General features: G+C 38.5%; 2 protein-coding genes across 5 annotated transcripts in view; one reads left to right on the top strand and one right to left on the bottom strand.

Annotated features, from left to right (window-relative positions):
- The window catches only part of ZNF382 (zinc finger protein 382), a 44,409-nt gene extending 40,570 nt beyond the window's left edge, over nucleotides 1–3,839 (top strand). For all 4 annotated transcript variants that reach the window (XM_033413750.2, XM_033413745.2, XM_033413749.2 and 1 more), the window contains exon 5: nucleotides 1,724–3,839. In XM_033413750.2, coding sequence (XP_033269641.2) covers nucleotides 1,724–3,144 — 1,421 coding nt within the window. In that variant the 3' untranslated portion in view covers nucleotides 3,145–3,839. The remainder of the gene's footprint in view (nucleotides 1–1,723) is intronic.
- LOC101270594 (zinc finger protein 461) overlaps nucleotides 1–15,486 on the bottom strand; it is a 93,560-nt gene that overhangs the window by 37,498 nt on the left and 40,576 nt on the right. The gene's annotated exons all lie outside the window — the stretch shown is intronic.

Below are 15,486 nucleotides of genomic sequence, written 5' to 3'. Positions count from 1 at the left end.
ACTGTGGCTTGTAGCAGAGGCTAGATATTCAATAGTTACTTGATTGATGGCCTGTGGTAGCATGCAAAGAAAACATCTTTCTCATCCATTCAAAAATCATTTAATGGTAAGTTCCTTTTAGATATACATGTCAAGATCATATCTCTTTACCACTGATAAGTGTGTTAATGTATACTCAGAAGGTTTCGGAAAAGATAGTCAATAAAATGTTGATGTCCAAGAGCATAAGTGTTAGTTGGGAAGGCATTATTATCAAATTGAGCATTTTACGTATAATTTTATATGAAAATAGCAGGTTGTTGAAAGATTGCTTGAAATGGATGGTCCAGACTATAATTATATACTAATTTCAGACAAAATAGACATTGAAGGGTAGAAAGAATATGTGAAGGCTTTTGGATAAATTGGATTGTAGCATATCCCTGCAGGTGGTTGAATTCTCAGGAAGGCAGTATAATTACAATTATTGATACAGATTAGTTTTGTGTGTCCTAGAACTACAAATAAATGGAATTGTACGACGTGTACTCTTTTGTATAAAGCTTTAAATCTGAAAAATGTTTGAGATTCATCCCTTTTGTCATTATGTATCAGTAGGCTTTTTCCTTTTTATTGCTGAATGGTATTCCATTGTATAAATTTCACTGAAGTATTCCATTTTATAAATACATATACAGTATTACCTGTTTACCTTTCAATGTCTAGTTTGATGGGATAAAAGGGCTGTTTTAAATAAGATGCAAGTCGTGAGTAAGATGAATCCATCTTTAAAATTGCCCCACCAGATATGGAAGGTGGTAAGGCAACAGTAGTAAGATATAGTTTTTAAGGCCAATCAGTGCTGTACATATACACTGAAGAATTCAATCTTTCACAGCCCCAATAGGAAATAGCAGAGTTAAGGTATGTTACTCCACTGGGAGGAAAACTTGAACCCATCCTTCCCTAAAACTGAAAAAGTAATTTAACAAATTGAAAGGAGGAAAAGTTGTAATTGACAGTCAAGAGAATTTAGTTATTGATCATTTCTGGAAGAATACATTGATGGTAGCAGCAGTCAGAACATAACAGGGATTATATTCATGTTGCAGATATACTTTGTCCTCTGGTTTATTTCACAATTCCTAATGGAATTATGTTTTCTCAATTCTTCCCTTTCAAGAGAAAAAAATTACAGTGATATGCAGAGTTAGGGTCTAGACAATAGACTAGTGTGTCTGTTTGCACTAGGAAATGAGTCCTGAGAAAGTTCATTTGCTATGGGTGGGCTAAATACAATTGAGGAAGAAACACATGGAAGTATTTTATAACACTTATTTAGTCATTAGGGAATAAATATATAGTCTTTCATCTTCACCTGAACATTTTCATTGCTTACTGTTTAGTACCCTTGATAGACTCCCTCCATTATCTCTGAATCTGCCCATTCCAACAGCAATCCCACTTTCACCATCCTTTATCTTCTGCTTACTTGCCCTTGTGTTTATTACACCTGCTCAATGTAGCTTATACTTACAACATCCCAAAGATATGTGTTATTTACTTATGGCAATTTTTCCTCATTTTAATGTTATATACATTTTCCCTCCAAGAGGTAATTTATTTTGGCCTTTCTGTAGACTACAGTAGTGAGATAGACAGTCCCACCATGGGTTGTTTGTATATATATCTTATCCATAACGTTTATGTGAAGACTTACTGGTGTTAATTGTATTTTTTCTAGAAGAAGATTGGAAAGCTGAAGATGTTTTAGTGAAGTTCAAAGAATACCAAGAAAGGCATTCTAGATCAGTTGTATCCATCAACCACAAAAGGCTAATGAAGGAGAGAACTAATATTTTGGGGAAAACATTTACTGTTGTCAAGAACCATATTATTTCAAAAACAACACTACATGAATATAAACCTGATGGAAAGATTTTTAAAAATATTTCAGAATTAGTCATTAGAAATATAAGTCCTGTAAGAGAGAAGTTTGGTGAGAGTAATGGATGGGAGAAATCACTCCTTAATACTAAACATGAGAAAATTCATACTGCAGTGAATCTCTATAAACAAACAGAGCGGAGTCTGAGTGGTAAACAAGAGCTTATTCAACATCAGAAGGTTCAAACTCCAGAGCAATCATTTGAACATAATGAATGTGAAAAACCCTTCCTTATAAAAGGAATGTTATTTACACATACTAGAGCTCACAGAGGAGAAAGACCCTTTGAATACAATAAAGATGGAACAGGCTTCATCGAAAAGTCAAATCTCAATGTTCACCAACAAAATATGGAGAAGAAGGCCCACGCATACAGCAAATATGGGAAGTTCCTCTGTAGGAAGTCCATTTTTATCATGCATCAGAGATCTCAAATAGAAGATAAACCCTTTCAGTGTCCTTACTGTGGGAATAGCTTTAGAAGGAAGTCATATCTCATTGAACATCAGCGAATCCACACAGGTGAGAAACCTTATGTTTGTAGTCAATGTGGAAAAGCCTTCCGTCAAAAGACAGCCCTCACTCTTCACGAGAAAACACATATAGAGGGGAAACCCTACATTTGTATGGATTGTGGGAAGTCCTTCCGCCAGAAGGCAACCCTTACTAGACATCACAAAACACATACAGGAGAGAAGGCCTATGAATGTACTCAATGTGGAAGTGCTTTTAGAAAGAAGTCATACCTCATTGATCATCAGAGAACACACACAGGAGAGAAACCATATCAATGTAATGAATGTGGGAAGGCATTTATCCAGAAGACAACCCTCACTGTACATCAGAGAACTCACACAGGAGAGAAACCCTATATTTGCAATGAATGTGGGAAGTCCTTCTGCCAAAAGACAACCCTCACTCTCCATCAAAGAATTCACACAGGAGAAAAACCCTATATTTGTAATGAATGTGGGAAGTCCTTCCGCCAGAAGGCAATCCTCACTGTTCATCAGAGAATACATACAGGAGAGAAATCCAATGGATGTCCTCAGTGTGGGAAAGCCTTTAGTAGGAAATCAAACCTCATTCGCCATCAGAAAACTCACACAGGAGAGAAACCATATGAATGTAAAGAATGTGGAAAGTTCTTCAGTTGTAAGTCAAACCTCATTGTCCATCAGAAAACTCACAAGATAGAAATCATGGGAATTCACTAAAATCTGTGACTTTTTTGGTGAAAACTTTTAAAGTCATAGTAAACCCTGTACATGATGTTGCTTGCAAGTGTAATAATATTAAACAGTTTAAGGTACTGTACCACATATTTACCTACTATTTGCTAGCCTATAAAACACACAAAAGGAATTACTGGACAAATTAAATGATAAAAGTCATTGAAAATACAAGCTTAAAATTTTTATTAGATTCACCAGACATAAATTCCTCTATCAAATTGCTACAAACATTTTAAATTGCTTATTTTAAATTTTAATATATACCTTGTTGTGACCCAGTAATAAACAGTAGGCTGCCTGGCAGTGGTCCATGGACCACACTGTGAACAGAACTGCTTTAAAAGAAAGGTGGTGTGACTGTATTTCTCATTGCAAATATGGTATAAAACTTGTTACCTCCTCAGAGTTAACCACAGTTCTAACTTCTAACATTATAGTTTTTGCATATAATAAACCTTTATATAAATTATACATGTATTCTTTCATATATGGCTTGTTTCATCCATCACTCTGTCTTTAAAACTCATCATTAGTGCATGTGGCAGAAGCTTATTTATTTTCATTCTGTATAAAATTCCATTATATGATTATATTTCAATTTATCCAATCTACTGTTTATGGACTTTTTTTTATTGTTTACAGCTTAGGGTCATAATAAATAATGCTTGTTGAATGTATTTATATTTTGGTGTACATATATTCATTTCTCTCGTGTATATACTTAGGAGTGGAATTGCTGGGTCCTGGGGTATATGTATGTTGATACTATCAAATGACTCATAACTTTCATAACATGAGATAATTCACTCTGAAGGAAGACAGCTGTAAATAGTATCAATATGGTGATGGTTCAAACCAAGAATTCATACTACAGGGAAACTCTATGAATGTTGTGAAAACTGGGAATCCAAATATAATGCATGTCCAAAGGCTTTTAGCCACAGCTCAAATCCTAAATACCAGACACATGTAATAAATGTGAGACTGCCTTTACCCATAAGAATGCCTATTTGAAATCAAAGTCATACTAGAGAAAGGGAGGCATCTAGTATCTTCCTTGCTCAACATTAGAGAATTCTAGCTGGATAAAATACTATCTTACTGGTCATATAAAAATGATAAATATGGAAAAGCTTATAGCCATAGCTCAAATCCTTACAACACCAGGGAATTCACAATGGATGGGAACACTTCAAATGAAATGACTGTAAGAATGATTAGTTATAACTCACTCTATACAACAGCAAAGAATTCATACTAAAGAAAGGAAGGTTGACAAGGGAACAGATGAGGCTTCAACTCTTAACTCTGGGGAAAGCTGTTTCCATGAAAGAAGTCCAACCATACCGAGATCATGATGCTAGAGAGCCTATGCGTAGGCACCCTAGTCAATAGCCCCAGCTAAGCACCAAGCCGTTATCCAGTATCATCTGCCAACTATATGAATGGGCCATCTGGGGCAAGTCAAGTCTTTAGATGACTGTAGCTGCTCTGACATCCAACTGGAACCACATGAGAGATCCACTCCCCTCTTCCCAAGCAGGAACTGCTCAGCTGAGGCTGCCTCAAATTTCTGACCCTCAAAATTAAATGGTCACATTTTAAAATTAAATTTGATGGATTAAAAGAAGGGGAAAATAATCTCTTTGTATCTGTATTATAAAAATGAAGGTAAGAATATTTGGATTCCAGGGTCAATGAGCAAAAGTGTGGTGACTATGAGGTGATCAAGGCATGAGCAAAAACTGGCCCTGAAATACAGTTGAAGTTTGGACTGTAATTTTTGTTTACAATTACATATCTAAATAACAATTCAGTGAGGAGTCCATATACATATCTTTTTTTCATCCTTATCTTTTTTTTTTTTTTCTCCTGTTCTGGTAGTAAGTTACACTCATCAACTTGATTACCAATGCAAATGTATACTTCCCAATTTTGTGAAAAAAATTAAAATAGCCCCAAAATACCAGCTGTGGACAGTGCAGAGAGAAGTAAGTCTATCTTTGAAAGATCCTGTGCAGAGTCATTTCATGAACTAAGGTGAAGATAGAAATCAAGATATAGAATCCAATGGACATAAGTACAGCCATATCCTTGTAGGAGGTACCTTTGAATGCCTTGAAGAAAGCCTAAGTGAAGTTTAGCTTTCTAACAAACGTTCAGGAAAATTAGGTCCAATAGATTTATTTTGGTATGAAACAGGATTGGGCTATATTCCAGACTCCTGTGTTAAGATTTATTTTGAAGAAGTTGAAAATGTTCTTTTTCTTTAATTTTTATGGGTCCTTATTTTATGAATTGATAAATATATGAAATGAGGATTTTCATCTAACTGATCTTTTGGTCAGTGAAGTTTGTGCAGCTCTGAGGAGTGGACATGGTTTTGGAATCCAAGTCCACTTATTCCTAAATATATACAACAAGATAGAAATTAATTTGAAAATTCATATTTTGTAGACATAACTGCAAGGTCATAGGACACAAGAGAATTAACATGGGCAAAGATTTCATCAGTTCAAAAGAACTAACAAAACTCCACAGAGTATATACGTGTAATGCTTTCCTTTAAAAGCAAAGGACGGGGCTTCCCTGGTGGCGCAATGGTTGAGAGTCCGCCTGCCGATACAGGGGACGCGGGTTCGTGCCCCGGTCCGGGAAGATACCACATGCCGTGAAGCGGCCAGGCCCATGAGCCATGGCCGCTGAGCCTGTGCATCCGGAGCCTGTGCTCTGCAATGGGAGAGGCCACAACAGTGAGAGGCCCACGTACCACAAAACAATAAATAAATAATAAAAGCAAAGGATGCAGCTTACCAAGAGAAAGGGTAGGCAAGCATTTGGTTGGGGGGAGTCCAGTTGCAAGCTCCCCAGTGTCCTTATTCACACAGAGACTGCACTCTTACCTCCTGACTGAACCACTAAGATCTGTGTGAATCTTGGCTCTGGGAGAGCTCAAGGCAGAAGTTCCCCACAAGGGCTTTTATGCCCCTCTGTTCACTGGTCACACAGTCAAGCCGGGTTATCTAATCGTTTTTGTGAGTAAACAAATCGACTCTGGGCTGTCTCTGAGGAAGTTTTCAACTTTAAACAGCACCTTATATATCCCTCTGCCCTTATCTCAATCAAAGTCAACATCAGACATTCAAGCATCATGGAGATAATGTTAGAGATTTTCCAGTCCAACTATAAATCAATTCCATCCTATAAACATGGTTCCTACAACTCCTATGTATTTTCTGATAATCTGTGCATGCAAATAAGCATGTCGCCTCACTTCTTGTGTCCCCAGTATCATATTGTGCATAGTGCATCTCAAACCTGAAACATTTTTGCCAGGTAATACTTGAATATCTTCACTTAATTTGTGGTCCAGAAATAGTGCCAGACTTGTCATGCCCTGCCTTATAAGTAATATACAACAGCCAAAACACAGATATCAACACTGGTCTCTATAAACTGGGGCTTCTCAGAATCATAGATGTGTGACAGTACCAAGCAGTGAAGAGGATGTGAAACAAATGGAACTCTCATACACTGCTAATGGGAATGCAAAGTGGTAAAACCACTATGGAAAACAATTTGGTCATTCTTAAAAAGTTAAACATACACTTCCCATGTGACCTAGCAATCCCACTTATATTTAGCCTAGAGAAATGAAAACTTATGTTCACACAAAAACCTATTCATGAATGTCTATAGTATTATTATTTATAATCACTAAAAACTGGAAACAATCCAAATGTTTTTCAATGGATAAATGGATACACCATGGTACATCCATAAAATGGAATATTACTCAACAATAAAAATAATGAACCATTGACACATGCAACATCATGGATAAAACTAGTCTCAAAAAGTTACATACTGGGAGAAGCTTCAAGATGGCGGAAGAGTAAGACACTTCCTCCCCACAAATACACCAGAAATACATATACATGTGGAACAACTCCTACAGAACACCTACTGAACCCTGGCAGAAGACCTCAGACCTCCCAAAAGGCAAGAAACTCCCCACGTAGCTGGGTAGGGTAAAAGAAAAAAGAAAAAACAGAGACAAAGAATAGGGATGGGACCTGCACCAGTGGGAGGGAGCTGTGAAGGAGGAAAGGTTTCCACACACTAGAAGCCCCTTTGCGGGCAGAGACTGCGGGTGGCGGAGCGGGGGAGCTTCAGAGTCACTGACGAGAGCACAGCAACAGGGGTGCGGCGGGCAAAGCAGAGAGATTCCCGCACAGAGGATCGCTGCCGACCAGCATTCACCTGCCCGAGAGGCTTGTCTGCTCACCTGCTGGGACGGGTGGGGCCTGGGAACTGAGGCTTCGGTCGGATCCCAGGGAGAGGACTGGGGTTGGCTGTGTGAACACAGCATGAAGGGAGCTAGTGTGCCACAGCTAGTCGGGGGGAGTCTGGGAAAAAGTCTGGAGCTGCCGAAGAGACAAGAGACTTTTTCTTGCCTCTTTGTTTCCTGGTGCACGAGGAGAGGGCATTAAGAGTGCCGCTTAAAGGAGCTCCAGAGACAGGCGTGAGCTGCGGCTATCAGCGTGGACCACAGAGATGGGCGTGAGACGCTAAGGCTGCTGCTGCAGCCACCAAGAAGCCTGTGTGCAAGCAAAGGTCACTATCCACACCACCCCTCCTGGGAGCCCGTGCAGCCCGCCACTGCCAGGGTCCCGTGATCCAGGGACAACTTCCCTGGGAAAATGCACAGCACACCTCAGGCTGGTGCAACATCATGCCAGCCTATGCCACTGTAGGCATGCCCCGCATCCGTACCCCTCCCTCCCCCCAGCCTGAGTGAGCCAGAGCCCCCGAAGCAGCTTCTTTAACCCCGTCCTTTCTGAGAGAAGAACAGACGGCCTCAGGCAACCTACACGCAAAGGCGGGTCCAAATCCAAAGCTGAAACACTGGGAGCTGTGCAAACAAAGAAGAGAAAGGGAAGTCTCTCCCAACAGACTCAGGAGCAGCGGATTAAATCTCCACAATCAACTTGATGTACCCTGCATCTGTGGAATACGTGAATAGACAACGAATCATCCCAAATTAACGAGGTGGACTTTGGGAGGAACTATATATTTTTTTTTCCTTTTTTCTCTTTTTGTGAGTGTGTATTTTTATGCTTCTGTGTGTGATTTTGTCTGTATAGCTTTGCTTTTACCATTTGTCCTAGGGTTCTGTCTGTCCATTATTTTCTTTTTTCATTTTTTTAATACTTAAAATTTTTTTCTTAATTATTTTTATTTTAATAAATTTATTTTATTTTATTTTATATTCTTCTTTTTTTCTTTCTTTTCTCCCTTTTATTCTGAGCCATGTGGAGGACAGGCTCTGGGTGCTCCAGCCAGGTGTCAGGGCTGTGCCACTGAAGTGGGAGAGCCAAGTTCAGGACACTGGTCCACAAGAGACCTCCTAGCTCCAAGTAATATCAAACAGAGAAAATCTCCCAGAGATCTCCATCTCAACGCCAAGACCCAGCTCCACTCAACGACCAGCAAGCTACAGTGCAGGACAACCTATGCCAAACAACTAGCAAGACAGGAACACAACCCTACCCATTAGCACGGAGGCTGCCTAAAATCATAATAAGGCCACAGACACCCCAAAACACACCACCAGATGTGGACCTGCCCACCAGAAAGACAAGATCCAGCCTCAACCACCAGAACACAGGCACTAGTCCCCTCCACCAGGAAGCCTACACAACCCACTGAACCAACCTTAGCCACTGGGGAAAGACACCAAAAACAACAGGAACTACAAACCTGCAGCCTGCAAAAAGGAGACCCCAAACACAGTAAGATAAGCAAAATGAGAAGACAGAGAAACACACAGCAGATGAAGGAGCAAGGCAAAAACCCACCAGACCTAACAAATGAAGAGGAAATAGGCAATCTACCTGAAAAAGAATTCAGAGTAATGACAGTAAAGATGATCCAAACTCTTGGATATAGAATGGAGAAAATACAAGAAACGTTTAACAAGGACCTAGAAGAACTAAAAAACAAACAAACAGAGATGAACAGCACAATACATGAAAATAAAAATTCTCTAGAAGGGATCAATAGCAGAATAACTGAAGCAGAAAAACGGATAAGTGACCTGGAAGATAAAATAGAGGAAATAACTACTGCAGAGCAGAGTAAAGAAAAAAGAATGAAAAGAATTGAGGACAGTCTCAGAGACCTCTGGGACAACATTAAATGCACCAACATTCGAATTATAGGGGTCCCAGAAGAAGAAGAGAAAAAGAAAGGGACTGAGAAAATATTTGAAGAGATTATAGTTGAAAACTTCCCTAATATGGGAAAGGAAATAGTTAATCAAGTCCAGGAAGCACAGAGAGTCCCATACAGGATAAATCCAAGGAGAAACACACCAAGACACACATTACTCAAACTATCAAAAATTAAATACAAAGAACAAATATTAAAAGCAGCAATGGAAAAACAATAAGTAACACATAAGGGAATCCCCATAAGTTTAACAGCTGATCTTTCAGCAGAAACTCTGCAAGCCAGAAGGGAGTGGCAGGACATATTTAAAGTGATGAAAGAGAAAAACCTACAACCAAGATTCCTCTACCCAGGACATATTTAAAGTGATGAAAGAGAAAAACCTACAACCAAGATTACTCTACCCAGCAAAGATCTCATTCAGATTTGACGGAGAAATTAAAAGCATTACAGATAAGCAAAAGCTAAGAGAATTCAGCACCACCAAACCAGCTTTACAACAAATGCTAAAGGAATTTCTCTAGGCAGGAAACACAAGAAAAGGAAAAGACCTACAATAATAAACCCAAAACAATTAAGAAAATGGGAATAGGAACATACATATTGATAATTACCTTAAATGTAAATGGATTAAATACTCCAACCAAAAGACATAGACTGGGGCTTCCCTCGTGGCGCAGTGGTTGAGAGTCCGCCTGCCGATGCAGGGGACACGGGTTTGTGCCCCAGTCTGGGAGGATCCCATATGCCATGGAGCGGCTGGGCCCGTGAGCCATGGCCGCTGAGCCTGCGCGTCTGGAGCCTGTGCTCCACAAATGGAGAGGCCGCAACAGTGAGAGGCCCGCGTACTGCCAAAAAAAAAAAAAAAAAAAGACATAGACTGGCTGAATGGATACAAAAACAAGACCCATATATATGCTGTCTACAAGAGACCCACTTCAGACCTAGGGACACATACAAACTGAAAGTGAGGGGACGGAAAAAGATATTCCATGCAAATGGAAATCAAAAGAAAGCTGGAGTAGCAATTCTCATATCAGACAAAATAGACTTTAAAATAAAGACTATTACAAGAGACAAAGAAGGACACTACATAATGATCAAGGGATCGATCCAAGAAGAAGATATAACAATTGTAAATATTTATGCACCCAACATAGGAGCACCTCAATACATAAGGCAAATACTAACAGCCATAAAAGGGGAAATTGACAGTAACACAATCATAGTAGGGGACTTTAACACCCCACTTTCACCAATGGACAGATCATCCAAAATGAAAATAAATAAGGGAACACAAGCTTTAACTGATACATTAAACAAGATGGACTTAATTGATATTTATAGGACATTCCATCCAAAAACAACAGAATACACATTCTTCTCAAGTGCTCATGGAACATACTACAGCATAGATCATATCTTGCGTCACAAATCAAACCTTGGTAAATTTAAGAAAGCTGAAATCATATCAAGTACCTTTTCCGACCACAATGGTATGAGACTAGATATCAATTACAGGAAAAAATCTGTAAGAAATACAAATACATGGAGGCTAAACAACACACTACTTAATATCCAAGAGATCACTGAAGAAATCAAAGAGGAAATCGAAAAATACCTAGAAACAAATGACAATGAAAACACAACGACCCAAAACCTATGGGATGCAGCAAAAGCAGTTCTAAGAGGGAAGTTTACACCTATACAAGCCTATCTTAAGAAACAAGAAACATCTCAAATAAACAACCTAACCTTACACCTAAAGCAATTAGAGAAAGAAGGAAAAAAATCCAAAGTTAGCAGAAGGAAAGAAATCATAAAGATCAGATAAGGAGATGGAAGCAACCTAAGGGTCCATCATAGGATGAATGGATAAAGAAGATGTGGCACATATATACAATGGAATATTACTCATCCATAAAAAGAAACGAAATTGAGTTATTTGTAGTGAGGTGGATGGACCTAGAGTCTGTCATACAGAGTGAAGTAAGTCAGAAAGAGAAAGACAAATACCGTATGCTAACACACATATATGGAATCTAAGAAAAAAAAAATATCATGAAGAACCTAGGGGTAAAACAGGAATAAAGACACAGACCTACTAGAGAATGGACTTGAGGATATGGGGAGGGGGAAGGGTAAGCTGTGACAAAGTGAGAGAGTGGCATGGACATATATACACTATCAAACGTAAAATAGATAGCTAGTGGGAAGCAGCCACATAGCACAGAGAGATCAGCTCCATGCTTTGTGACCACCTAGAGAGGTAGGATAGGGAGGGTGGGAGGGAGGGAGACGCAAGAGGGAAGAGATATGGGAACATATGTATATGTATAACTGATTCAGTTTGTTATAAAGCAGAAACTAACACACCATTGTAAAGCAATTATACTCCAATAAAGATATAAAAAAGAAAGAAGTAAATGAAAGAGTAATGAAGGAAATGATAGCAAAGATCAATAAAACTAAAAGCTGGTTCTTTGAGAAGATAAACAAAATTGACAAACAATTAGCCAGATATATCAAGAAAAAAAGGGAGAAGACTCAAATCAATAGAATTAGAAATGAAAAAGGAGAAATAACAACTGACACTGCAGAAATACAAAGGATCATGAGAGATTATTACAAGCAAATATATGCCAATAAAATTGACAACTTGGAAGAAATGGACAAATTCTTAGAAATGCACAACTTCCGAGACTGAACCAGGAAGAAATAGAAAATATGAACAGACCAATCACAAGTACTGAAATTGAAGCTGTGATGAAAAATCTTCCAACAAACAAAAGCCCAGGACCAGATGGCTTCACAGGTGAATTCTATCAAACATTTAGAGAAGAGCTAACACCTATCCTCTCAAACTCTTCCAAAATATAGCAGAGGGAGGAACACTCCCAAACTCATTCTACGAGGCCACCATCACTCTGATACCAAAACCAGACAAACATGTCACAAAGAAAGAAAACTACAGGCCAATATCACTGATGAACATAGATGCAAAAATCCTCAACAAAATACTAGCAAACAGAATCCAACAGCACATTAAACAGACCATACACTATGATCAAATGGGGTTTATTCCAGGAATGTAAGGATTCTTCAATATACGCAAATCAATCAACGTGATACACCATATTAACAAGTTGAAGGAGAACAACCATATGATCATCTGAATATATGCAGAGAAAGCTTTCGACAAAATTCAACACCCATTTATGATAAAAACCCTGCAGAAAGTAGGCACAGAGGGAACTTTCCTCAACATAATAAAAGCCATATATGACAAACCCACAGCCAACAGCATCCTCAATGGTGAAAAACTGAAACCATTTCCACTAAGATCAGGAAAAAGACAAGGTTGCCCACTCTCACCACTATTATTCAACATAGTTTTAGCCACAGCAATCAGAGAAGAAAAAGAAATAAAAGTAATCCAAATTGGAAAAGAAGTAAAGCTGTCACTGTTTGCAGATGACATGATACTATACATAGAGAATCCTAAAGATGCTACCAGAAAACTACTAGAACTAATCAATGAATTTGGTAAAGTAGCAGGATACAAAATTAATGCACAGAAATCTCTTGTATTCCTATACACTAATCATGAAAAATCTGAAAGTGAAATTAAGAAAACACTCCCATTTACCATTGCAACAAAAAGAATAAAATACCTAGGAATAAACCTACCTAAGGAGACAAAAGACCTGTATGCAGAAAATTATAAGACACTGATGAAAGAAATAAAGATGATACAAATAGATGGAGAGATATACCATGTTCTTGGATTGGAAGAATCAACATTGTGAAAACGACTCTACTACCCAAAGCAATCTATAGATTCAATGCAATCCCTATCAAACTACCACTGGCATTTTTCACAGAACTAGAACAAAAAATTTTGCAATTTGTATGGAAACACAAAAGACCCCGAATAGCCAAAGCAATCTTGAGAACGAAAAATGGAGCTGGAGGAATCAGGCTCCCTGACTTCAGACTATACTACAAAGCTACAGTAATCAAGAGAGTATGGTACTGGCACAAAAACAGAAAGATAGATGAATGGAACAGGATAGAAAGCCCAGAGATAAACCCATGCACATATGGACACCTTATCTTTGATAAAGGTGGCAGGAATGTACAGTGGAGAAAGGACAGCCTCTTCAATAAGTGGTGCTGGGAAAACTGGACAGGTACATGTAAAAGTATGAGATTAGATCACTCCCTAACACCATACACAAAAATAAGCTCAAAATGGATTAAAGACCTAAATGTAAGGCCAGAAACTATCAAACTCTTAGAGGAAAACATAGGCAGAACACTCTATGACATAAATCACAGCAAGATCCTTTCTGACCCACCTCCTAGAGTAATGGAAATAAAAACAAAAATAAACAAATGGGACCTAATGAAACTTACAAGCTTTTGCACAGCAAAGGAAACCATAAACAAGACCAAAAGACAACCCTCAGAATGGGAGAAAATATTTGCAAATGAAGCAACCGACAAAGGATTAATCTCCAAAATTTACAAGCAGCTCATGCAGCTCAATAACAAAAAAACAAACAACCCAATCCAAAAATGGGCAGAAGACCTAAATAGACATTTCTCCAAAGAAGATATACAGACTGACAACAAACACATGAAAGAATGCTCAACATCATTAATCATTAGAGAAATGCAAATCAAAACTACAATGAGATATCATCTCACACCAGTCAGAATGGCCATCATCAAAAAATCTAGAAACAATAAATGCTGGAGAGGGTGTGGAGAAAAGGGAACACTCTTGCACTGCTGGTGGGAATGTGAATTGGTTCAGCCACTATGGAGAACAGTATGGAGGTTCCTTAGAAAACTAAAAATAGAACTACCATATGACCCAGCAATCCCACTACTGGGCATATACCCTGAGAAAACCAAAATTCAAAAAGAGTCATGTACCAAAATGTTCACTGCAGCTCTATTTACAATAGCCCGGAGATGGAAACAACCTAAGTGCCCATCATCGGATGAATGGATAAAGAAGATGTGGCACATATATACAATGGAATATTACTCAGCCATAAAAAGAAACGAAATTGAGCTATTTGTAATGAGGTGGATAGACCTAGAGTCTGTCATACAGAGTGAAGTAAGTCAGAAAGAAAAGACAAATACCGTATGCTAACACATATATATGGAATTAAGAAAAAAAGGATGTCATGAGGAACCTAGGGGTAAGGCAGGAATAGAGGTGCAGACCTCCTAGAGAGCGGACTTGAGGTTATGGGGAGGGGGAAGGGTGAGCTGTGACAGGGCGAGAGACGGTCATCTAATCCCTGGACATGTACACACTAACAAACGTAGTAAGGTAGATAGCTAGTGGGAAGCAGCCGCATGGCACATGGGATATTGGCTTGGTGCTTTGTGACAGCCTGGAGGGGTGGGATGGGGAGGGTGGGAGGGAGGGAGACGCAGGAGGGAGGACATATGGGAACATGTGTTTGTGTGTGACTGATTCACTTTGTTGTAAAGCAGAGGCTGGCACACCATTGTAAAGCAATTATACCCCAATAAAGATGTTTAAAAAAAAAAAAAGCATCAACTTATAAAGGAAGATAGCAAAGAAAGGAAAAAAGGGACACACAAAAAATGAAAACAATGAACAAAATGTCAATAAAAAGACCTTACCTATCAATAATTACTTTAAATGTAAATGAAATAAATTATTTAATCCAAAGATAGTAGAGTAGCTGAATCAATCAGTAGTGTAGTTGAAGGGATTGAAAAAGAGATCCAACTTTTTGCTACCAACAAGAGACTCACTTTAAGGATATCCAAAGGCTGAAAGTGAAAGGATGGAAAGAGATATCCTATGCAAATGGTAACCAAAAGAGAGCTGGGATGGCTATACTTATATCAGACAAAATAGACTTTCAGATGGAATCTGTCACAGAGAATAAAAAAGGTCACTATTATGATGTGGCCAATTCATAAAGAAGATATAATAATTGTAAATATATATGCACCAAACATCTGGGCACTTAAATATATAAGGCAAATATTAACAGAACTGAACGGAGAAATAAACAGTAATACAGTATTAGT

This window comes from Orcinus orca, chromosome 20 (assembly GCF_937001465.1).
Source record: "Orcinus orca chromosome 20, mOrcOrc1.1, whole genome shotgun sequence".
NCBI lineage: Eukaryota > Metazoa > Chordata > Mammalia > Artiodactyla > Delphinidae > Orcinus > Orcinus orca.
This window is presented reverse-complemented; position numbering and strand designations above follow the sequence as displayed.